We start from the raw sequence: 24,867 nt of genomic DNA, 5'->3' as shown, positions 1-24,867 counted from the left end.
TTAGCCATCAGAGAAGCCACTGGGACCCACAGCCAGGAGAAAGCCTGGCAGATGGCATCGCAGCCAGGCATGCATCGAGTGTGCCAGGGCTCTGCTCCCCCCAACAGCCTGCGTCCTCAGCCCTGGCTCTGCTGGCAGGAAAATCTCTCAATTCCCAAAGCTCTGAGGAGCAGATGCCGTGGCAGAGCTGGTTTTCACGGGTGATTTCTCTTTCTCTCCCCCGCTCCTCCTCCTTCCCCATCCCTCCCTCTCCCCGCTGCTCCCCCAGTCCCTGTCCCTCACTCATCTCCACATCCCCAATGAGGAGCTGCCCACTGTGGGCTCACCATTACATGTACTGGCAATCAATCCCAGAAAATCCCTGTTGCAGGCCACGAGATGTCCCCTTCCTGCCCCCAATCCCTTCCCGGGGCAGAGGCGACATCCCTGCCCCAGGCTGGCCCTCTGCCCGCCCCTGTCACCTGCCTGTCCCCTCCCGCCCTGCCGGCCGGGGGATCATTGCACAGTGGAAAGACATGTGAGTATTGACTTGCAGTCAAATCTTATCGGCCTCTGGAGGCCCCTGGATTGGTTTCACTTGGAGCAGGGCTTGCAAAGATACATGAATAAATAAATCAATCGATCCCGTGTCCGTGGAGGTGAAGGCAGGATGTGGCTGTCACATCCCATCCGGGGTGAATCCCACATCCCCGTGGTCCCCAAAGCAGCTTTCTGGGGGTGGATATGGGACACCCCCTGATCCAACCACTGGATTGGGGTCTGGGGCGGGGGGTCTGCGGGCAGTGGGATGGGATGGGATGGGATGGGATGGGATCCTCCATCTATGAGCAGTGTGCTGGAAAACCCCAGGAGATGCAGAGCATTGCTTCCCAATCCATCTAACCCTCCCTGAGGCCCCTTGGGCACAGAGAGGGAAACTGAGGCAGCGCAGGCAGTGCTCCCAGGCTCACTCCCAGCACCAGATCCAGGCTTTGAGCATTCCTAAGTCCCTTCTGGTGCTCTGCAGTAGTGAGCATACCTATTCCCTGTGCTCCCACCGTGGATTCCTCACTGCAAGACAAAACGATGACATTTCTCCATCTTTCCATTGACAACACTTTATGGCATCCTTGCAGAAGGCACTTGGCTCCTTCCTCAGGCAGGCAGGGATGGATTAAACACGTCAGGGAAATTCCTGCCTTCAAAATGTGCTAAACCCCTGGGGAAATAATCGGGAAGGATTTTAGCGACTGAGAAATCCCTCAGGGTCATTATCCAGGTACCCTGGGAGGGTGACATGGACATGGAGGGCTGACAGCTCCAAGGCTCTGGGCAAGCCACGTGAATCCCTGGTGCTGGCTGAACCATCCAGCCCTTCTTTCCTGGCCCAGAACCAGCTCCTGCCTCCCATGGCCCATTTTCCATGGCATCGTGGCGCTTCCCCACCATCGGACGATGGAAGCAGCAGCAGCTTCTCCCCCGTCTCTAATTGCTGCTTAACGAACTCTGCTTATCGCAGCCTCCGAAATGGAGGCGGGAGAGGTGCAATCACGGAAAGGCTTCCAGAGGGTGCGCTCCCCCCAAGGGCAAGGCTGCGCTGGGAGCAGGGGGGCCATTAATGACAGGGGCTTATTTTCCCTCTGCAGCACTTAAAATGTAAATGAAATTCATTATTAGCAACTCCGTTGCTAATTACCATCCGAAGCCATTCATTAGCCTGTCAGCTTATTTGTTGGAGGACAACAGAGTGGATGGGTTACTCCAAGCCAAGGAATAGCTGAAATGAGCTCAGCAGGGTGGGAGAGGAAAAGCAGGGATGGGGGGACAAAGGCACAGACAGCTCCAGCCGTGGGGGATCAGGCAAACAAAAACTGGAAAGGAGGATGGGGAGTCCTTTAAAATGAAGAAGCAGCAAACGAGAAAGGCAGGAATGGTGAAAAAATAAGAGTAAAGGAATTACACCCTGAGTATTGTCCGTCTGTCCTTCCTGAGCAGCCACTCTGGTTCCAGTGGGACCCACGGAGTGGTTTCTTCTTCCCTTTTCCCATTACAGTTTCTCTCTGAGCCTCCCAGTGCCATTCCAACCCCATGCCAGAGGAGTTGCAAATCCCTGCAGGACCCTTTTGCCTGGTCCCAACCCCACAGGAGGTGTGAGACTGGAAGAGCTATTTGGGACAGCAGCCAAGAGGAGAGCTGGTGGTGGCAAGAACGGAGAGGGCTGCTGAGCACGGCATGGAGCCCAGCCAAACCTGGAAAAGTGGGGAAAAAAACTCCAGAAACATATTCCTAATGGCGATCAGGGCAGCTGGAGAGGAGCAGTAACCCGAGCCCCCTGTCCTCCACCTGCCCTCTCTATATTTTCTTTCATCCAAGGTGGCCCTGCTCAGGAACAGGACGGAAAGTGGAAGCATCCGATACAAGGAAAGTCTCGGTGCCATCGCCCATCTCTGCGTCACATCGGCCCGGCTCAGGTCTCAGCCTCTCTCATCACGTTGCACTCGGCAGCAGGCTGATGCCAGGGCTGATTGTAACCCCGGCAGAAGGGGTACAGAGGGACCCCCAGGATGCCACAGCTGCAGGGATCCCCTGCCCCAATCCTAACCAGGGTCCTGGAGCTGCTGCTTCCCAGGAGCAGCCCCCTGATGATGCACCCCAGGGTGCAGGGGCTATCAAAATGCCAGAGGAACCCTTGGAGCTCCCTGCTGGCTGAGTCCTTATCCCTACGGTAAGCAGAAAATTACAGAGCTCAAGATAATCCTCATTTTGAATAGCCCAACAGTAAAAGAAAAGGGAAAAATCCCTTTCATAAGACAAATCCCTTTGCAGAGCTCCAGCATGATGAGCAGAGAGATATTGTAAGGACCCTGAGGGCATTAATAAACCTGAATGTTCCTCACCAACCCCACCTGGGACCCCCACCCACACCCTGCCTGTGGCCCAGGAGCTCTTTTTAAGCTCAACCCAGGGATCTTGGTCCTAATCTGAGCTGTGTCAGGACTGCTCTCTGGGTCAGCTGCAGCTGGTCTGGACTCCAACCTACAGACTGACCCTAAACTGGACCTGTGGATTGATTTCCTTGTTTTTGAGCCTGTTTGCTTGCTGGGAATTTGCTGCTTGATCCAGCCTTTTCTTTGGACCTGCCCATCCTCCTCAGCCTGCCCTGCTTATGGAGTGTGGGATGGGCAGGGAGGCTCTTCCCTCTGCTATCCCTTGGCTCTCCAGGCAATCCCTGTGAAGGAGGGGAGCACACATCCATTTGATTCCTGAATATCCCCGACTGGGAAACCTGCAGGCAGACAGGAATGTGGTAGTGCGGAGGGTAAGGATTAGCTCTGTAGGTGACCAGTCCTGAAGCCTCAGTGGGATGGGAAGGTGCTGGGGGACCTGAGGCAGCAGAGATGCAGGTGAGGAGGAAATTTAGGTGAGAGAATGCTCAAAAGATAGGAAATAAGGGACAAGAAATCAGCCCCAAATCTCCAGGGTGCTCAGTGCCCACAGGCAGAGCTCGAACAGCTCTCCAAGGCTCCGAGCAGCCCCAGTGCTTGGCAGGAGAGGGAATCCATTACCCCATCCCCTCCTCCCTTTCCTTCCCTGCTGCTGGGCAGGGCATGGAGCTGGATGTGCAGGGGTCTCTGCTCTCTATGGGAACAGCTCAGGGTCCAAGACCCAGAAAGGATCAGGGTGGACAGCTGGGCCCCCTGCTATGGGGTCATCTGTGGCCCGCTGGTTTTCCTGCTTCCCTTTATTTTACCATCTGTGAAGCAGGCATTTTCCCTGTTCCTGCCAGGTTTCCTTCCTTGCATCCCCAAAGCAATGTTGTGCTCCTGCCGAGGGGGTTTGGCCACCAGGACTCACTGGTGTAAAGAGATTTGGCTGCTTCCTTGCCCAGCTGTTCATATCTTCCCATGGTGGGATGTTGTCCTTGCTGCCCCTCCATGACCCTCAAGGTTGGACTCTGGGAAGGGAGGAAGATTTGGTTGTCAAATAAAGTAATTTTCATAACACTCCACTGATATTCTCACAAGCACTATGGCAGGAGGTCCAAGTGGTGTGCACAGAACTCCATTGTGTGATGACTTTGAGGACAAAGGACACAACCTATGGGGTCCTCAGGCTGACTTGGGATTTATATCCCCTCTAGGAGCTTTTGATCCCTGTCCCATCTGTGAATCAATCTAGTCCCTTCCTGTGCCCTCTGCATCCTAACCTTGGCATCGCTGGCAAAAGCAATCGATATATCCTCTGCCCTTAATGCAAGCCATTAATTAATTACTGCTACCAGAATGGTACATGGAGTACCCCAAACTTGGCCCTGCTGGTGGGACCTGCTGGCTTCTCATTGCCTCCTGGATACAGGGAGCCTGTGTGCCCTCCCAGGGGCTGTCCCCCAGAGCTCCTGCCCTACAGAGGGCGGTCTTCTATACACATAGTGCTTGCCATGCCCTGGGTAGGGGTTGCTGCACCGCTGCCCCGCAGAATCCCATCCCTCTAAAACCCCCCAAGCCCCATAGAGCACTCCCAGCCCCATAGAGCCCCAGCCCCATAGAGCACTCCCAGCCCCATGGAGCCCCCAGCCCCATAGAGCACTCCCAGCCCCATAGAGCACTCCCAGCCCCATGGAGCCCCCAGCCCCATAGAGCACTCCCAGCCCCATAGAGCCCCCAGCCCCATAGAGCACTCCCCGCCCCATAGAGCACTCCCAGCCCCATAGAGCCCCCAGCCCCATAGAGCACTCCCAGCCCCCATGGAGCCCCCAGCCCCATAGAGCACTCCCAGCCCCATAGAGCACTCCCAGCCCCATGGAGCCCCCAGCCCCATAGAGCACTCCCAGCCCCATAGAGCCCCCAGCCCCATAGAGCACTCCCCGCCCCATAGAGCACTCCCAGCCCCATAGAGCCCCCAGCCCCATAGAGCACTCCCAGCCCCATGGAGCCCCCAGCCCCATAGAGCACTCCCAGCCCTATGGAGCCCCCAGCCCCACAGAGCCCTCCCAGCCCCATAGAGCCCCCAGCCCCATAGAGCACTCCCAGCCCCATAGAGCCCCCAGCCCCACAGAGCACTCCCAGCCCCATAGAGCACTCCCAGCCCCATAGAGCCCCCAGACCCATAGAGCACTCCCAGCCCCATAGAGCCTCCAGCCCCACGGAGCCCCCAGCCCCACAGAGCACTCCCAGCCCCACAGAGCACTCCCAGCCCCATGGAGCCCCCAGCCCCATGGAGCACCCAGCCCTATGGAGCCCCCAGCCCCACAGAGCACTCCCAGCCCCATAGAGCCCCCAGCCCCATGGAGCCCCCAGCCCCATAGAGCCCTCCCAGCCCCATAGAGCCCCCAGCCCCATAGAGCCCTCCCAGCCCCATGGAGCCCCCAGCCCCATAGAGCCCCCAGCCCCATAGAGCCCTCCCAGCCCCATAGAGCCCCCAGCCCCATAGAGCCCTCCCAGCCCCATGGAGCCCCCAGCCCCATGGAGCCCCCAGCCCCATAGAGCCCTCCCAGCCCCATAGAGCCCCCAGCCCCATGGAGCCCCCAGCCCCATAGAGCCCCCAGCCCCATAGAGCCCTCCCAGCCCCATAGAGCCCCCAGCCCCATAGAGCCCTCCCAGCCCCATAGAGCCCCCAGCCCCATGGAGCCCCCAGCCCCATAGAGCCCTCCCAGCCCCATAGAGCCCCCAGCCCCATAGAGCCCTCCCAGCCCATAGAGCCCCCAGCCCCATGGAGCCCCCAGCCCCATAGAGCCCCCAGCCCCATAGAGCCCTCCCAGCCCCATAGAGCCCCCAGCCCCATAGAGCCCTCCCAGCCCCATAGAGCCCCCAGCCCCATGGAGCCCCCAGCCCCATAGAGCCCTCCCAGCCCCATAGAGCCCCCAGCCCCATAGAGCCCTCCCAGCCCCATAGAGCCCCCAGCCCCATGGAGCCCCCAGCCCCATAGAGCCCCCAGCCCCATAGAGCCCTCCCAGCCCCATAGAGCCCCCAGCCCCATGGAGCCCCCAGCCCCATAGAGCCCCCAATGTAGGCCCCGCCCCTTCCACTCGGCCCCGCCCCTCCGTCCGGGGGCATCAGGACCCTGGACAGCGGCGGGCGCTCTCGCGAGATCCCGGCGCTGCCCATGGCCCGGGCGGCGGCGGCGCCGGAGTCTCGCGAGAGCGCGGTCGCTGCGGCAGGAGCAGCACCGGGCGGGCGGGCGGCCGCCGCCACCCGCCGGGGACCGGACGGGACGGGACGGGACGGGTCACATCACGTGGTGAGTGCCGGGGCTGTGAAGAAGGGAAATGCCTCGGGGTGAGGGCGCTGGACGCTGCCCCCGAGGGGGCTGACCGTCCTTTGCACCCACCTCCCGCTCCGCACCCCAGTTGCGGGGGGGGATGCGCGGCGTGGGGGCAGCCGCGGTGACCCTGCACACGCGTGGGTGCACCGGGGACCGAGCGGGGGTTGGGCCGCCCTTCTCCCCGATCCAGGCCGCTGCTGGGAGGCTGCGCCGGCTTTGAGGTGAGGATGCGTGGGGCACGCAGCCCTTCACGCGTGGAAACGCACGGGCAGCGATCCACGGCGAGGCCGAGCCCTGCCTGCCCTCCCCAAACCCACCCCACGCACCAGAGGGGTTTCTTCTCGGTGCCATCACCCATGTGATGAGCCCCCCCCCCCCCTTCCCATCCACTCCACCATATTCCAACCCCTCCACCATATCCCTAATTTTGCAAAAAACCCACCCGATTTATCCACATCGCGGTGTTTTCGCCCCAGGTGGCGCAGGTGTCGGGTCGGGGGGCGCCTGGCCGTGTGACCCCGCTGCCGGCACACGGGCTAGGGGCGGCCGGGGGAACGTCACCGCGCCCGAGGGGCTCGTCTTTGTAGCACCGGCAGGATGGAAGCGTTCGGGGGCTGCCGGCGGGTGCCTGGCCTGTGTCTTTGGCGCTGAAGGGTGGGAAAAGACCCCTAGAAAGAGCCTCCCAAATCCTCCCGGGAGCCCCAGGCACCAACTGCCAGGACCCTGTGTGCTGGGAAATGGGTTGGCTGCTGCCAGCTCTGCCTGGATGACTGGGAGAGGGCAAAACCTGCAGGCAGGTGGGGATACGCCATCTTCACGCTTCTATTTAAAACCTCAGGTCTTAATTTTTGCTTTAATTTGCCTTAATTTTCACTTCTGGCACAGAGCTGAGCATGGAATCATCTGGGATGGTCCTGGGATGGTCCTGGGATGCTGAGTTCCCCCCTTTCCCACCTGCATGCTCTGGAATGAGGTGCCAAATGACATGAGTAATTGTTAAGCCAGGCACTCAAGTGACTCATTAGTGACAATCGCCACTGATTTATTTTTTTTTCCAGCTGATTTCTCTGCTCTGATTTCCCTGCTCCCTTTTTGGCCTTGTTTTTGGCTTGGGCTTGCAGAGATGGCAGCTACGAGGCAGCCAGGTAGTCAGTCCCCTGTGCTAGAATTCAGCAATAATAATAAAAATGTTTAAAGAGTTCTTCTGGGGCCAAGTAATGAAATTGAGGGTTTCAAACTGCCCACAGCCACCTCCTTTCCCTGCTGTCCTACCTGGCCCTGTCCTGGATGTAGGTCAGTTGGGAGTGGGAGGCCCCACATCACTGGATCCTCTTGTAATCTTCCTCCTTAACTGGTACATAAGCCTGAGCCAGAGGAGCCAGGATTTATCGCGCTGCCAGCTAGGTGCCAGCCTGGATGTGTGACAGTCCAGAGTGTCACAGAAGTGAAGCAAACTGCTGTCCTTGAGTTGTTTTGGAACAAGGGGGGAAGGTGAAGGCTTTTGCAGAGGTCCCTGACCACTTCAATCACATTTGCTCTCTTTCTCCTCCAGCTTTGCTAAAGCTCCCACGTTTTTCCCAAGTATTTTTCCTGAGGAGCAGAGAGGCTGAGCGTGTGCTGGCATGGCAGGTACGGGGGGGCTCTGAAGACCATCATGGGCTTTACTGGCCATAATGTCACCTTGTTAGTCGCCAGTGGAGTGGTGGGTGTCCTTGGCTGCAGGATCTGTGTGGCCAGTGAGAGCTGGATTTGATCCTTTGGGGTGGGTTGGTGGCGGTTTCCATGGGAAATCCTTAACTTTTGTGTAAACCTTGTCAGTTCTTGGGGCGATTTAGGAAGCCCCTTGGCTTTTGTTCAGCTCTGAGCAGTGCCTGATGCCAGTGAAACTTTTCCTTGCAGAAAAGGTGAACAACTTCCCTCCCCTGCCCAAGTTCATCCCCCTGAAGCCATGTTTCTACCAGGACTTCGATGCGGAGATTCCGCCGCAGCACCGGACCATGGCCAAGCGGCTTTACTACCTCTGGATGCGTGAGTAGCTGGGTGGGAATGGCTCCAGTGGGATTTGTTTGCCTCTCCAAAGCTGCTGCTCCGCTGGGAGCCACCAGCTGAAAGGGCAGGGCAAGGTCAGGGGAAGCCCTTCTCCCCCTCCAGGCCTTGGTATCTCCTGTTAAAACTCAGGAATGAGAGGTGGGCTGCAGCATCCCATGGATCCCAGCCCTTCCAGCCTCCAGGATGGAGCTGTGGAGCTGGCTCAGTGTCCCAGGGCCATTGGTGGTGATGTTGATGTCCTGCTGTAAGGAGGAGACGGCTCAGACTGGAAGGCTGGTGTGCCTGCTCCCCAAAACGTGGAGCTTGAGGCTTCCCGGAGCTTGCCTGTTCCTCTTGCATGCCTCTGTGTGCCGTGCTGTGCTAACAGAGCTGTCACCAGCTTCCAGCTCTTCAAACTGTCCTGGATCTCTCTTCTTCACCAACCCTGGGCAGGGAATAGAGCCAGAGGTTACACTCCAAGTGGAAACATGCACAGCTCAGCTGTGCACCAGCATTTAATTTCTTTTTAGAAGAACTTAGTTCCTTATCAGGCATTTATTTCCCCTGAACTTTGGAAGCATCAGTGCCCAGGGAGTGCCTTGTGCTTTGGAGGCAGGTTAGGAGGAGCTGAGCTAACACCGGAGAGGTTGTGTGTTCCTGCTTTTGGCATGGCCCCAGGCTGGCATCCCTGGGGCTGTGTCCCGTCAGGAAGGTGACCCTGGGGTAGCTTCATCATGTCAGGAGGGTTAGTGTGTTTAAGGAGTGGCAGGAAAAAAGCTGTGCTTCCCCAGGGAAGCTCTCTTGGGGGTGTTCAATTCCTTCCCCATCCCAACCAGGCTGTTCTTCCTCTTAATGTAACAGAGCTTGGTCCTTGCTCCACAGCCAGTTGCTGTCCCTTGGTTTCTGCCTCCGGAGCTCCTCTCCGGTCATTTTCTCCCCAACAGCCCCTCAGACACCCAGCACAGAGTGGCTGGAAGGTCCCTCTATGTCCTTTAGGGCAGCCCGGGCAGCTGAGCTCCTTCCCTTGCCAGCTGCAGCTCTCAGGCAGGCGGCGGTGGGAGGGCTTTCGTTCTCGTCGAAATAATGAATCATTCTCCGAACTCGGAGGCGTCAGAATGCAGCTGAGCCTTCTCTGCTTTGTCCTGTGTCTGCTGAGCTGGGATTCATAGTCGGAGCCCTTGTGTGGCCTGATCCCAAGCAGGGGTGGGCGAGGGTAATGTGTCACCCCCTGAACTGGCGAGGCGAGGTCAGGAGTTCAGGATTTTGGCTCTCAGTGGTGCTCGGGGAGCTCCTGCACAAGCTCCTTCAGCAAAGATGTATCTGGAGCAAGCAAAAAACTTCACCACGATTCCTCCAGTTTCCTCCTGTTAGTGGAAACGTGTCCCGGCTCAACAGGAGCGGGAGGATGTGACTCCTGCCAATCTTCAGAGCCCTGGAACTGCTTAGGGAATTACAACTCTGAGTGATACATTGATATTCCTCCTGTTACTCAGCTGAGACCTGGCCCCCTTTGGCCCAGCCAGCTTGGGAATGTGCTCCCAGCTTAATTTAAGGGAAGTCCAGCTAGGGCAAGACCCTGAGGCCGCCACCCTGGGGTCGGGGTCCTTGGTGTGTCAGTGCCACCCTTGCGTCCGCGCTACTCTGCTCTGTGTGTGTGTGTTTGCAGTGAACAGCATCACCTTGGCGGTGAATCTCGTGGGCTGCCTCGCGTGGCTCATTGGAGGCGGCGGAGCTGTAAATTTTGGACTGGCAATTCTCTGGCTCATTCTCTTTACGCCCTGCTCCTATGTCTGCTGGTTTAGACCTATTTACAAAGCTTTCAAGTAAGTGGTCGCACCTGAGCCTGGCTTCTTTTTGCCTTGTTTTCCTTCGTAAACGGTCAGTGTTTAGCTTGGGGCATTGCCTGACTAACTGGGGGAATTCCTTTCTGTGCAGCCCTTTAGCTTGACTTTGTAACCTTCAAAACCAGAGTGTTTGGGATTTCCTGGGGGCCAAACCCCCAATCAGGCGATGTAAGGACACTCTCCGTGTGCCTCTGTGCAGCGGTGGGGGACAGTGGTGAGGATGCAGTTGAGATGCCACTTTCCCTCTTATCCCTGAAGCATCTTTTATATTTTCCCACGAGTCCTTGAGGTGTTGGTATGGATTACCCATGGTGCTGAGGTCAATCCCCAAATCTAGAGAACTGAGGGTGTATTTATTCCCCACATGGGGTGGTGTGAGCCGAGAGCTGTGTCCCAACACAGATGTCCTCAAGCCCAGCTGACTGAGCTGTGGGGAGGGTCTGGTGCCCCATGCCTTTCCCAGGTGCCCTTTGACCACTTTCAGCCTCTTGCAGTTTCTCCTTCGCCTTTAATTTTGCTTTTCATCACCCTCCTGCTAAACCACAGCCAGCTCTGATACGTAGGAGCATCTCCCTTCCCCTGGAGTGCAGCGGGGATGGAGGTGCAGGAGTGACTGAGCCTTCTCTTGCAGGACAGACAGCTCCTTCAGCTTCATGGCCTTCTTCTTCACGTTCATGGCCCAGCTGGTGATCAGCATCATCCAGGCAGTGGGGATCCCTGGATGGGGGGTCTGGTAAGGAAAATGCGGCCCTGTTGGGTACGAGGGTGGTCACCGTGGTGTTTTAGCCTCCTTACTGGTTCTCTCCTTGGGGAAGATGGTTTGAGGAGCTGGGAGGGCTGCTGGCACTTTGGGAAAGCTGGTGAACAAACCGGTTGTTTCCATCTCCTTGCAGTGGCTGGATTGCAGCGATTTCCTTCTTTGGGACCAACGTGGGCTCGGCTGTGGTGATGCTGATCCCCACCGTGCTCTTCACGGCCATGGCAGTCTTCTCCTTCATTGCTCTCACCATGGTACGGCAGGAAAAACCGGGGTTCCACATTGCTTTGGGTGGCCTTCGCCACCACCCTGGCAGCTCTGTGCCGGCTGCAGGCGCTCAGCCCCTCTGGATTTTCCCTGCAGGTGCACAAGTTTTACCGGGGCAGCGGCGGGAGCTTCAGCAAAGCGCAGGAGGAGTGGACCCACGGGGGCCTGGAAGAACCCCCACGTGCAGCAGGCGGCCCAGAACGCGGCCATGGGGCGGCGCAGGGTGCGATGATGCAGCACGAGACGCAGTACTCGGCCACCCCCAACTACACCTACTCCAACGAGATGTGAGCAGCAGCGGGACTCTGTCCTCGGGAGGAAGAGCTGGGGGGGGAAAAGGGAGGAGGAAGGCTGAGCCGAGTTTCTGCAGCTATCTCAGAAAGTCGGAGTGTACCATAATGGTGGTTCTTCTCCCGTCTTTGTAACGAGACCCTTTGGGATTTTTCCTTTCTTTTTTTTCTTTTTTTTTCTCGTCTTGAGCTCTTCTTTTCTCCTTTCTTTTTCATTCTGAAGAGGCCGTGAGTTGACCTGCAGGGCTCTTGTTGTGCGTGGTAGTCAGTGTCCGTTCACGTGTCTTCTTTTTCCCTGTGGAATAGTGTACGGTGGTGGTTTTTTAATTACTATGGTGATAGGTGTATGTTAGAACCTCATCAGCCAAAAGCCCCCCCCACACCCCCAAAAAGGGAAAAACAGCAACCAGCACCCATCTTCCTTCTTGGAATAAGCCCTGAACCACGGGTTTTTGACGTGTGTGAGTTTTCTCTTTCAGCTGGTAGTGTCCAGCCACTTGCCACTGTCTCAGCAAGGGCAAGCAATCCTGGGAATTCTCCTTTTTTCTTTTGGTTTTTAACTAGCAGGTGGCTGGCTGATTTAGCATTTAAAAAAAAAAAGAAAAAAAAAAGGGAAAAAAAAAAAAAAGAAACCCTCAATCCTGCTGTTGATATGCTGGAAGCCAAGAGATTCCTAATCTACACCCTGGCTCAGGATCTACAACTTCTCTCAGTGTGTGGTGTTGTAAGTGAGTAGTTTACACTTTGACGTGGAGGACCAGTGTGTGTATGCGTGTGTGTGTGTTGGGGAGCAAGGACAGGTTTTCCCTGCGGGATACAACCATCCCATTCCAGATTCTGCATCCTGAGTCTGTTTTTTTTAAAGGCTTCTGTTTTGAAAAGCAGCTGTAAAAGCGGCAGAGCGTTCCTCAGAGGACCTACTCTTGGGCAAGGCTGCGGGTCAAATCTTGCCACCCCCTATCCCAGCACATCCAAGCAGTCTCCCTGATCATGGAAATAGCCAGGCCAAGGTTTGTCCCTGTTAGCTTTGGAGGTTTGTGCTAATTTAAGGCTCTTAAGGAAACCTCCAGGCTGGAGGGAAGGACTCCTGCTCACCTGCGCTCCTAAAAAGCATGGTGAGATGTGGCCGTGTGTTTTCCTGGTGTAGAAATCCCTGTCAGGCCCGAATCCCTGCCCAATTTGGGGATGTTGGACATTAAATAATGATCCTGCACCCTAGCAGGAGGCAGCTGAGCTCAGACTAACACCACTGGGGGAAGGTGACTGGCACACCCTGGAAAAGATGATGAGTGGGAGCATAAATGGGATGGATGCTGCAGGGCAGGAGTAGGGAAAGCTACTTCTCCGAGATGCTTTTCAACTCTAAATGCACTTTAAATAAGCCAAATTTTTCTCCAAGTCCTCGAAAAGCAGCCCAAACAGAATCCAGTCCAGCCCCTTGGCTCCAGTACCTCCTGCCTGGCACAGGGAAGGAGCTCAGTGTGCCACCAGCCAGGACTGTGCAAGTCTCAGCCCTTATCTGTCCCTTCCAGCCCTCCAGTGATGCTTGGATGTGACCCCTACCCCTGAGAATCACCCCAAAAAGGACCTTCTCCAGCAAAGCACACCTAGTTTCCTTTTTAAGGGTATCACTCCAGTCATTCTGCAATAGGCAGTTGTCTCTTGACCAGACTAAAATGCAGCTACTGATAAAATGCCTGTCTGTGTGTGTGTGTATATATTTATGTATAAAATGTCAGGAGAAAAGTAATCCTTTGCTAAGCCTATTATGTACTTAATCAGGTTTAAATATTGTGCAATCCATTTCTAGCTCGCCTAAAACTTACTCTGCCAAACCATGTGCTCTGTCATCCGTGTCTGAGAAATGATGGTTTAAGTGACTTCACCTTTGGCATTGACAATAAGATGCATCAATAATAACTGTAACGAGCTGTAACTAACAGACATTGCTTCAGCACCTAACCCTCCTCTCCAATGTGTCTCCTGAGTGTGTAAGCGCTGAAATGCTGCCCCTGTGGCTCCAGCCAGGTGGGAAACTCGACCCCTGTTCTCACCTTGGTTATTTGTAAGCTGTCCCTGCTCCAGGTGGGGCTGATGTGGTTGTGATCAAAGCGTGGTGCTCCTGAAGCCCACGGGGTGGGAAAGGTGGGGTGTTCCTGCTGCTGGGCAAGAGGTATCTAGGGATAGAACACACCTGGGGTTTTCCTGAGGTCTCCCTGTCACTTTCCACGTCCTGCAGCCGGCAAAGCAGAGCTCTCAGCCTTCCTTGCTGCTTGTTCGTAGCCAGTATCAGAGGGATGTCCAAATAACTGCTGCATTTGAGCTGTATCGGCAGAGGGCTGGGGACCACGTGCTGCCCCCGATCTGTCATGCCCACATAATCACGGAATCATTTGGGTGGGAAGGGACCTTACAGCTCATCCAGCAGGGACACCTTCTGCTATCCCAGCTTGCTCCAAGCCCTGTCCAACCTGGCCTTGGACACTGCCAGGGATCCAGGGGCAGCCACAGCTGCTCTGGGCACCCTGTGCCAGGGCCTACCCACCCTCCCAGGGAACAATTCCTTCCCAATATCCCATCTAACCCTGCCCCTCTGGCATGGGAAGCCATTCCTCCTTGTCCTGTCTGTGCCTCAGACAATAAATACTCAGTCCTTTAACCCACTTTCCCCTGCCAGCTCTGTGTGGCTGCCCTGAATCTCATAGGAAAGGTGTCACTCCTGGTCTGTAACAATTTCCTGGGCTCACATATCACCCTGTCACTTGAGGGGCCCTCAGACCCTCTCTTCGACCCTGTGCCCCACACGCCTTCTACGCCGAGTTTTGTTGCCCTTTGTTGCGTTCCTAAACCTTGCCATGAGCCAGAATCCCCGTTTAGACTACTTCCTGAGCAGCCTGAAGCCGCGCGCCTGCCCTTGGCGAGATCCCTCGCGTGGGCACGACTGGGGCACAGCGGGGCACAGAGCCCTCCCGGGTGGCAGCGCAGCCGCCATAACCTGGGGCCGGGCCGTGAGGGGCCGCCATGACACCCCTTCCTCCCGCCCGCTGTGCGGGCGCGCGCTCTCCGCCACCAATCAGCGCCGCGGGCGCGAGCAGCACTCACCAATCAGCGCCGCGGGCGCGAGCAGCACTCACCAATCAGCGCCGCGGGCGCGAGCAGCACTCACCAATCAGCGCCGCGGGCGCGAGCAGCTCCCGGCACCCCCCGCGGCTTCCGCTCCGCCCGCCGGCCGCGGCCCCGCTGCCGCCCGGAGCCCGCGGCTCTCACGGCCCTCCCTCGGCCCGCCTTGGAGCGCTGTTTGCTGCGTTCTGGGAGCCCCCGGGGTTTCGCGGTGCTGTTGTGCGGCCTTTTGGAGCCGTTTTCAGCATCACTACCGCATTAAAAGTCGATTCAATTAACCCTTAAGGGCCTGTCAATTGCTTGTTTTCTAGTGGCTGCTTCCCCACAGCTGTGTTTGGGTAAGAGGAAAGCGCGGCCCAGCACTTATTAATCGTTATATTCCATATATTGTTACATATACAGCTTTTATTATAATCCTTTGCCGTTATTTTATCATTTTTACCACCGTTTTGCTGGTTTTTGCCATTATTTTTTAATTTGCAACATTTAAAAGTTTTTACTATTTTACCGTTTTTACCGTTATCTTACGTATTTAACATTATTTTACCGTTTTAATAATTGCTTTATAATTCTACCATTTTTATCCTCCTTTTTGTCAATATTTTATCATTTATAAGCATTTTGAAAGTTTCCTGCTTAAAACTTCACATTTTAACACCCAGGCTTTAATTTGTGGATGCTTTGGCAGAATTAATTGTCGTTTAGGAATCGCTAAGGGGCGTTTTGGAAACATCCTAAGGATGCTTGAAGTAGATAATAATTTTAATTATTTATAAATAATCATTTTCTGCTTTTAATTAGATATAGATAAATATGCGAAGCATGGTGTTAGCATTAAAATCTCTCAGCCAATGTGCTGCTGCGTTTCCTCACCTCTTAATTACCCTTGCTAATCAGCAGAGCTGAAATTGGGCTTTTATCCTGGCAGCGTTATTTTTTAAACACACTGAGAAACCTTTGGGGTTGGAGTTAAGCACGTTCCTTCTGAGCACAGCGTGGAAGAAGACCGTGCTGGTGTTGTGAAGGGTTAGAAGGGGTGTCTGTGCTGGGTCAGGGGGGCAGAATTCCGGGGAATTGCTGCACACCCATCGAGGATCCCAGTTAACCTGCTGTTGGATCATCCCTGGAGTGACTCGAGGGTTAGATGGGATGTTGGGAAGAAATCCTTCCCTGTGAGGGTGGGCAGGCCCTGGCACAGGGTGCCCAGAGCAGCTGGGGCTGCCCCTGGATCCCTGGCAGTGCCCAAGGCCAGGCTGGACATTGGGGCTTGGAGCAGCCTGGGACAGTGGAAGGTGTCCCTGCCCATGGCAGGGGGGGAAACTGGATGGGCTTTAGTTTCCCTTCCAGCCCAAACCAGTCTGTGATCCTGTGAAATTCCTCTCTCTGGGTTATCCAGCCCCCTCACTCCAACCTCTGAGCTGATCCCCAAAATCAGGGCAACCTGAACATGTCCATCTTCTTTCCACCCAAAGTGATTCCAAGCAACTTAGTTTGAATAACAAGGACATCACTAAAACGGAACAAACTCTACTGAATGCAATGATTTTTCAAGAACTGAATTTACTCTTTGCTAATTAGTCATTAATTGATGATATTTGAGATACTCATGTAAATTCCAATGATTTCCTCACCAAAACATTGATTTCTGATTTTTATCAGTGTGGAAACAGGAGACTTGAATTCGAACTGCTAGGGATTAAATTCTAGTGCTGCTGTAAATATTTAGGAACACAGTAAGGAACATTTTTAATTATTAAGACATCTCTGTGCATTAATCACCAGAGAGTGCAAAGGGAAATCAACTCAACAGGGGGCTGTTTGTCTTTACAGAACTTGGTGTAAAATTTTATCCCAGATTTGCTTATTTATCTGTCCTAAATTCTGGACCATGCTCAAAATGTGAGAGTCTTAATTTTGAGGGCACAAACTTTACCAGGGCACATTTTGGCCTCTCTGCTCAAGTTTTAGGAGTCTGTTTGCCAGTATCCCAAAAGAAAAATGTAATTAAACATTACGATGACCTTAAAGTTCTGCTGGTGCTCGAAATCTTTGTGGGATGAGTGTTCTGGGTGCTTCTGGGTCCTGCAGAGTCCAGGCTCAGATCCGTGCCCTTGGCAATATGTTGGGGTTGGAGCCCTGCTGTGCTTGGAGGCAGCCTTAGTCCAGTGTCTTTGTTCTCCTGTGCCTGCACAGTTTGATTGGAGCATGGAGCCCATCTCCCTGCCAGAACCGGGGATTCCTGCAGGAAGCAGCTCATCCGTGCCACAGAAAAAATTCCGTGTCCTGGTGGGAGTGACTGGAAGCGTGGCTGCCCTGAAGCTGCCCCTGCTCATCGCAGAGTTGCTGAAAATCCCTGGGGTGAGTGAAGCTGTTGGTGGAGCTTTGTGAAGTTGGAGTTACCCTGGTTTTGAGGAGAGATCATGTGGCTTCTGCTGAAATGACAAGTTCCTCCTTGGGGCCTTTTAGTTTGAAAATTTCTGTGAGGAGGATTCCACCTGTTTTTAAAAATTCTTTTATTTTTCCCCTATCATTTCATACTTGAAAAGGTCTTTGCTTTGGGTGTTTTTTTTTCTGGAGTTCGTCCTTGTCAGTCAAGTTAGCAGGTGTGGTGTTGCAGACAGAGGTGATACTTCTGAAACTTGGAATCTCCAGGATGTTGCAGTTGTCCATAGGTGGGATGTGGATTTCCCAAATGTAAACGCAGCTGTGTGATCCAGAAAGGAAAAATGGACCTTGGAGAACCAGAAATAGAAAACACAAGCTGCTATATGTGTCTGTGTGGTATTTTTTTACTATTTGTTGTCTGGAGTAACAGAGGTGCCCAGCAGAGGCCACTGGTGACTGATCAGGGAGGGAAATATGCTCTTTCCTGCTGTAGAATAAAGTTAAACATAGCAAACTTGTAGGTTTTTAGACACGGAGGAAATATTTTGGAGCCGTGAAATAAAAGAGTGATGGGGCGAGAGGGTGCACTTAAATCTGCAGATTTATTGATTAGATTGCTTCTTGAATATCCTTTGGGATGACTTGGGAGGCTTTACCTTGTGGATGCACTGAGTGGAGGCAGAGGAGGTGCTGATCTGTGTGGTCGATGTTGATATCCAAGCTGGAAAGGGTACTGGAGGTGAGGCGTGTGTGGCGATGTGAGGCCTCACTTAATTTATGACTGGACCTGATGCAATTAGTGAGGTCAAAGGTCCCAGCCTGAAGTAAGAAGGACAAAGAAAAATGACACCAAGGACTGGGGTGACCAGCCCAGAACCAGAGATAGGGATCTTCTAAGCCTCTCCCTCTCAGATTAGCTTGGCTGTTGCTCATTTTCCTTTGCTCCTGGAGCTTGGAATGCCCTTCTGTGCAGGTGACAGGCAGAATGCAGATGACCCATGGTAGGAACGTGGGTCAAAACCTTTGCTTCCCTCTGAGTGTTTGTTTCATAATTAAAAGCTGCAGACAGCTGGACTCAAACACACTGTGCAGGCCCAGAGGTCTGTGACATCCAGTGCAGACTGTGTGGCCGCTGGTTTGAGGGCAGAAAAAGCAAAAGTGATGTGGCATTTAAGTAAAACCTTATAAAATGAAGGCCTTGTTGCCTTTGTAAAATCATGGCTCCGGCCTGTTACTTTGGCTAGAGAAGGACTGTGAGAAAAGCCCGTGAGAAGAAAAGCAATTAGTTTTTACCCATGAGAATGTAATATCAACAGAAGCAAGAAAGTTAAACAGTAGAAGGAGAAAACAGCAACATATCTGCACCTGTTATTTTTCTGAGTGCTTGAATTCTTATGCTATAGGTAGCCAACGGTAGCATGCTGTAGTTAGTAATAGCCAGTGAGTCTATTGTAGTAGTTCAGCAGCCAGTGAATCTGTAACACCAATGATAACATACAAAAAGTGCATAAAAGAGGCTGCTTTGTTTAACAAATGGCTTTTTGGCCCTCGAAGGAGGCACTGTCCGTGTGTGTCGTGACCGCCCCAACAGCGACAAGTGAGGCATCCAGGAGTTTATAACAATTTATTAATCAAAGTTATTCACTCATTTCTGCTGTGATTTCAAGGGCTGCTGAGTCAGTGTAACTTTCCCATGGAGTTTGTTGAGTCCTGCACAAGACTGTTGCATCAATTTCTTTACTGCTGGAGCAGAACTTTACAAAGGAGGCAGGGCAGGAGCAGAGACAAGGGTTTGATACCAGAGGAGATGTGGTCACAGGCTTGCAACCAGAGTGGTTAGTTTAAATTGATGTTATGCCTGAAATGGTCTGCGGTGAAAGACTTGGCAGAGTGATTTTGCTGCTCATTAACCTTTAACACCTCCTCGAGGGTGCCAGTGGATGTGACTACAGCTCACTGCCTTTTTCTTGACTCATCTTCACAGATGGAAATTCAGATGGCAGCAGGTTATTGCCCTTGCACCTGGTGTGGGGGGAGACAGCAGTGTCTCATCATCTCACACACCTGGTTCCCAGAGTTTTTCAGTGGCTGGGCAGGAACACAATGACAAAAATTGTATTGGGAGGATATTGGCTGGTAATAGGCTTTGGGGAGACCTTAGAGCCTCTTCTTGTGCCTGAAGGGGCTAAAAGAGAGCTGGAGAGGGACTTTGGACAAGGGCCTAGAGTGACAGGACAGGAGGGAATGGCTTCCCACTGCCAGAGGTCAGGGATAGATGGGATATTGGGCAGGAATTGTTCCCTGGGAAGGTGGTGAGGCCCTGGCGCAGGGTGCCCAGAGCAGCTGTGGCTGCCCCTGGATCCCTGGCAGTGTCCAAGGCCAGGTTGGACACTGAGCTTGGAGCAGCCTGGGACAGTGGAAGATGTCCCTGCCCATGGCAGGGGGTGGAGCTGGAACACCTTTAATTTCCTTTCCAATCCAAACCACTCTGTGATCCTATGATAAAGAGAGGCAAGAACAAACTTCTCTGAGGGTAAAATGTTTTGTTCTTGAAGCTCCAGGATGTACTTCAGGTTTAAATCACAGATTGTCACTTCACTGTGCACCTGCCAGGCAGCCTCTGCCTGAGCTTGTAGGTGCCATTTAACAGAGGAGCTGCTCGTGCTCTTGTGCTCAGGCTGGCTGGAAAGATTTTGCTATCAACACTGAGAAAGCTGTTAAAAAATAACCCCGTGCACCTCCTTACCCCGAGCAGAAAGGGCTGTGCCAGGAGAAGCCTCTATCAGAGACCAGCAGTGTTGCCTGAACACAGGAGAGCAGTTTTGTGGTAAAGTTTGTTTTGGAGATTTGGCTTAAGCCACGAAGACCTCTAACTAATCTAAACTGTCTCCAGTGAGGGAGTTTGAGTGTGGCCAGACTGCCTTTGCTGTTTAAGATATCCACAGGCAAACAGAGGGTGTGCCAGGTAAATAGAAAGAATAAACTATGTAGGCTAAAGTGATCTTGAGAGCACTGACCTCTTTCCAGCACAGCTGGAGGAACTTGATGGACTTGCTGAGAACGAGGGAACCAGGAGTCCACCCCAGCAGAAAGCCTTCACTAGGGAGAATATTTTACTCATTTCCTAGGGGGTGGTGGGATTTCAGCCACCAGCATTCAGACTCTTTGAACATCCCTCTGGAATGTTCTGGCCTGGAATGGTTGGACGCGGTGCTTGATAGCCAGAGCTCTTCCCTAGTCCTGGGCTTATGCTTGGAAGAAATAAATATTTTTTTAATGGTACCATTTCAGAGAGCAGACATCCTCCTCCTTCAAACTGCACAGTGCCCTTTAAACCCCCCAGATAAATAAATTCTCTCGCAGACTGAGGTTAACACCTCGCCCGAGGCCCGCGGAGCAGCGATAGCGCCTTTGTGGGTGTCGCTGCTTGGCTCGAGCAGCTTCCTGTGGGGTGAGGTTAGCATGGAAATAGTACAGTTAGTTAATGCCTGTGAGTGCGATCTTCACACTCAAAAACACTGCAAACACCTGTGATTCCAAGTCAGGGGTGCTTTGAGAAGAGCAGACGTTTAGAAGAGGCAAAAACAGTACCAAAACCATGTTATGTGCAGCTGTGTTATCCTATCACTTTTCCTTCAGAAGATGGGGAAAATTACCAATGGCCGCAATATGCAAAGGCTGGGATTTTCCGCTGCTCCCAGCTGTTATTCTAGTCACATAGGATGCAAGGAGCCAACACTGCCCCATTCCCAGTGGAATAAATGGTGTTGGGAGCTGGGTTACCGCACTCTGTCACATCACTGCTGCTGTGCAGAGAACTTCTTGGAGCTTGGAGGTTTCCAGCAGTTGGTTGTAGCAAGGAGTGCACACATCGAGTGCCTCATCAGTTTTCTACCTCCAGGCACAGTTTTCCAGCAGGAAGGAGCTGCTGGTAGGGCTGGTTTCTCTCCATCTCACTGTTGGATCAAGAGAACCCTGCAGTGGGTTCTGTGACCCATGGAAAAGGGGTATTTTTCACTGTAAGCAGCAGCCTGAGGTTCATCTTCCTCATTACCAGTGGAGAGTGCTCCATCCATGTGTTGGCCTGCCTGTTGACTGGTTTAAGGAACATCCTTGGGAGGAATTGCGGCTGGAAATGCCGTTCCATGTCCTGCACGGGCAGTCAGGGCATGCAGAGCCGCTTGGACACTGGCTGATCATGGTACGTGCAGGACACCTCTGGTTCACTGCATGTGGCAGGAGCTGTTGGCAATACTTATCAGAGCTGCAGGACACGTGGAAAATGGGGAAAAGCCCCCTTTTCCACTTGTGAAGATTTCTGCAGGGGGAAGTGGGAGGTTCACCTTAGCACCTTTTGTCAGTGTGTGTCAGACAAACACCTGAGGGATGGGATAGGCTTTCCCCGGTAGGAACCAATAAATGAAGGTTCCAGTTGCTTTGCAGGTTTATCTGAGGTTTCTGAGAGAACTCTCCTGTGTTCACCCAGTCTCTCTTTGTGGAAGCCACTGCTTTGCTGCACAGAAACCCTGTGCTATGAACATACCTACACAGAGGTTCCGGTGAGGACCTGCCTGCTTTAGGTTGACATGAAATGAGCTTGTGGCTCCTGTGGATGTCTGTGGTGGCCTGGCCTTTCAGCTGTGAGGGGAGGCTTTCTGAGAAGCCACAAAACTTTACAAATTGTCCTCAAGTCTAAGCATTGGTCTTTTTCTTTCTGCTTAGCTTGAGGTGAAGGTGGTCACTACTGAGAGAGCAAAACATTTCTACAATGCCCAGGAGATTCCTGTGACCCTCTATGGTGATGAAGAGGAGTGGCAGGTGAGTTGTTCTTGCCAATAGAAGCATCCCTCTTAAGTTTTCTTGCAAGAAACTACACTTAGTTCCTTTTTAAACCTGGGCCAAGACTCACTCCTTGGTCTAGTAATGTATATTTGGAATGTGGCTTTTGAAGAACATGCTGTAAATGAGGAGGAAGAGAGAGGCTGCCCTGATGCATTGCAGGATTTTGTCCTGCAGCAGGCGGGGAGGGTAACAGTGGACTGTCTCCACCCTGGGCTCAGCTGCTCTGAGGGGAGTGTCAGGAAATGTCAAGACAGCCACTGCAGAGCCATGGTGAGCGTGTTTGGTGCTTGTCATGAGTCATTCTTGTCACGGAGGCAGCAGCTTCGTTCTCCTTAGCTCAGCTGTCAGGGCTGTGAACATCTCTGCACCCTGTGAAATGGCTTTTTCTCCTGACTGCAGTTTTACTGACACTTTGAGAGTCCTTGAGTATGAAGAGATTCATTGTATAAGGATCAAGATTTGTTTTTCCATACATTTCATCCCTGCTTTGCTGTACTGATCCGAGCACAAGGTGATCTTTCCTTACCCCTACTCCTGCCAATGCCCTCATATGTGAGCATTGCTTTTAAGTGGACAGAAACATGCCAGTGGTAAGGGCCAGGAAACTTTCTGGCCGGTCTCAGGGATTGGTGGATGTCTGCTGGATCCCAGGATGCTGCAGCCTCGGGGAGTTACTTCTGAGGAGCCCTCAGTGGGGTGATAGAAGAGGTGCAGGACAGGCTTTGAGATCTGCTGGCACACTGGAGAGCAGGCACGGGGCCCTTGTGGTGGGAAATAATCAGAGAATGGTTTGGGTCGGAAGGGACTTTAAAGCTCATCCAGTTCCACCCCCCTGCCATGGGTGGGGACACCTTCCACTGTTCCAGGTTGCTCCAACCTGGCCTTGGACACTTCCAGGAATGGGATAGCCACAGCTTCTCTAGGCAGCCTGTGCCAGGGCCTCCCCAGCCTCACAAGGGAACAATTTCTTCCCATATCCCATCTAACCCTGCCCTTTGTGAGCTGGAAGCCATTTCCTCTTGTCCAGGCCCTTGTAAATAGCCTCCCTCCATCATGCTGGCTCCTTCAGGCACTGGAAGGACACAGTTAGTTCATCCCAAAGCCTTCTCTTCTCCAGGCTGAACAATGCCAGTTCTCTCAGCCTTTCCTCGTAGGGGAGGTAGGTGCTCCATCCCTCTGATCAACTTGGTGGCCTCCTCTGGGCTCACTGTGACAGCCTGCTGTAAGAGACAGTCTGAGGATCCCTCATCTGCCTCACGATCATCACCAAGGACAGAGGCTGAGCACAGCAGTCCTGGCCTGGCTGAGGTGGGATGTCTGCCAAGTGTTGCCTGTGGGTGTGCCCGCTGGGAACTGGTACGCATTCCTGAGGAAATTAGTGCAGGTCACAGTGGACTGTGCCGTTCTTGCTGCCCAGGCGGGAAGGACTGCGCTGAAGCGGAAAGGAATGACCTGTCCTGTCCCACCTGTCCTGTACCTGTTTTCCTAAAGCAACAGGCCCCATAACAACGGCTGTAGATTTCCCCCACCTCTTGGCCAGTTGCCCCTCGCTTCTAAAGAGAACTATAAAGGGACTTTCTAAATTAACCGAGAGGAGATCTCCCCACGGAAAGAAGGCAAATCTATTGGCAGGAGACCCACGAGGACTTTCTCATCCATTGGTAGCTATTTCCCCCCTTTCTTCCTCTCTACCCTTTTACTTTGTTTTCTTTCTCTCTCTCTCTCTCCTCTATCGCATTACCGTGTTGTGAGCACTTAATAAAGGTGCACTGTTCTGATTAAGACTGAAATCCCTTGTGTCCTTTTGCACTCTGAGATCAATAAATGAACCATCACGACCCTCGCTTGTATTAGTGGATCATGACACGTGCTCAGCATCTCTTTGAGAGATACTTCACTCTGACAATAAAACTACAAGAAAGAATAGAAGTGAGTGGAGGAGGTGGGAAAGGTGTTCAGGAAGCCCCAGCTTTTCGGATGCTGCCTTTTTGTTGTGGCTTCCCGTGACTCAGAGAAGGAGCACTTTGTGGCCCTGATGCACCCCGTGCTGGCCTGTGGTTGGTTGTCCTCTGGGGAATTAGCGCCTGGTGCTGCTTGCTGCTTCTCAGGACTCTTTCCCAGTACGTTCTCTTGAGCAATTCAGGGCTTTAGTGAAAACAGAAATATTCACTCAGGAGTATGTCAAGGAGAAGCTGTGGCTGCCCCATCCCTGGAAGTGTTCAGGCCAGGTTGGACTGGGCTTGGAGCATTCCGGGACAGTGGAAGATGCCCCTGCCCATGGAAGGGGGTGGAACAAGATGACCTTTAAGGTCCCTCCCAACCCAGACTGTTCTGTGATTCCAAGAGAGGAGGGAAGTGCCAAATTGGATAAACCTCATCCATCTCAGAGAAAGCCAACAGGACACTGTTCCCTGCAGTACTTAGGAGGGTTTCCTTTGCTGCTGTATGTGTGAGTAGGGTTGTGCATGGTGATTAAAAGTGACTTGTTAAGTTAGGGGTCTGTACCTCATGAGAAGCCAGTGGGCAGCTTCACTTCAATGTGAAGCTTATAAATCACCTGGGTTCCCCAGGAAACGTACCCCTGTTTTGGGCCTGCCTGGCTTCAGCAGGCTGTGGGATGGAGCTCTTAGGAATAATTCCAAAGCTAAGGGATGCTGTGGATGGGGACAGCTCTTTGCTGTGAGTTGAAACCTGTGGTAGTCAGAAGTGTGAATTGTGGGAAAAGGATCCCACCATCCGCTGATACGCTACCATCCCTTAACTGTGCTCCATAAGCGCAGGAGCTGTGTTTTCTGAGGTGGGGTTGATGAGGTGTGTGAGGGTTTGGTGCTCCCCATCTTCTCTCCCCCGCAGCTGTGGAAGGGCCGCTCGGACCCCGTCCTGCACATCGAGCTCCGGCGCTGGGCTGACCTCATGGTGGTGGCACCTCTGGATGCCAACACGCTGGCAAAGGTCGCCAATGGCATCTGTGACAACCTGCTGGTGAGTACCTGGGCTCTGCCTGCCACTGCTCCCACCCCTCAGGACTGCCTGACCTTGCCTTCCGGGGATCTTGGTGCTTCTGCAGCATCACGAACAGTGACATTTGCATGTT

The 24,867-nt window shown here is 53.4% G+C and overlaps 2 protein-coding genes across 7 annotated transcripts in view; both read left to right on the top strand.

The window, feature by feature from the left end:
- The first annotated feature begins 6,077 nt into the window (after positions 1-6,077).
- On the top strand, positions 6,078-13,388 carry SCAMP5 (secretory carrier membrane protein 5). Its single transcript, XM_039557943.1, is given in 9 exon segments — positions 6,078-6,216; positions 7,793-7,869; positions 8,140-8,268; positions 9,935-10,091; positions 10,744-10,845; positions 11,006-11,123; positions 11,233-11,292; positions 11,294-11,348; positions 11,351-13,388. Coding segments are annotated over 8 exon segments (705 nt in total). The 5' UTR covers positions 6,078-6,216; positions 7,793-7,862; the 3' UTR covers positions 11,428-13,388.
- A 1,254-nt stretch (positions 13,389-14,642) lies between these two features.
- Positions 14,643-24,867, top strand: part of PPCDC (phosphopantothenoylcysteine decarboxylase) — a 29,283-nt gene continuing 19,058 nt past the window's right edge. For 5 of the 6 annotated variants that reach the window (XR_005602750.1, XM_010412302.4, XM_010412300.4 and 2 more), the window contains exons 1-4: positions 14,643-14,884; positions 16,740-16,904; positions 21,654-21,749; positions 24,627-24,755. Coding sequence is in view for 5 of the 6 variants with exons in the window: in XM_010412302.4 (XP_010410604.1) it covers positions 16,752-16,904; positions 21,654-21,749; positions 24,627-24,755 (378 nt within the window). In the remaining variant the exon portion in view is untranslated. The remainder of the gene's footprint in view (positions 14,885-16,739; positions 16,905-21,653; positions 21,750-24,626; positions 24,756-24,867) is intronic. The other variant, XM_010412303.3, reaches the window with a different exon arrangement.

Source organism: Corvus cornix, chromosome 10 (assembly GCF_000738735.6).
Source record: "Corvus cornix cornix isolate S_Up_H32 chromosome 10, ASM73873v5, whole genome shotgun sequence".
NCBI lineage: Eukaryota > Metazoa > Chordata > Aves > Passeriformes > Corvidae > Corvus > Corvus cornix.
The sequence above is the reverse complement of the archived record's forward strand: the minus strand, read 5'-3'. Positions and strand labels throughout refer to the sequence as shown.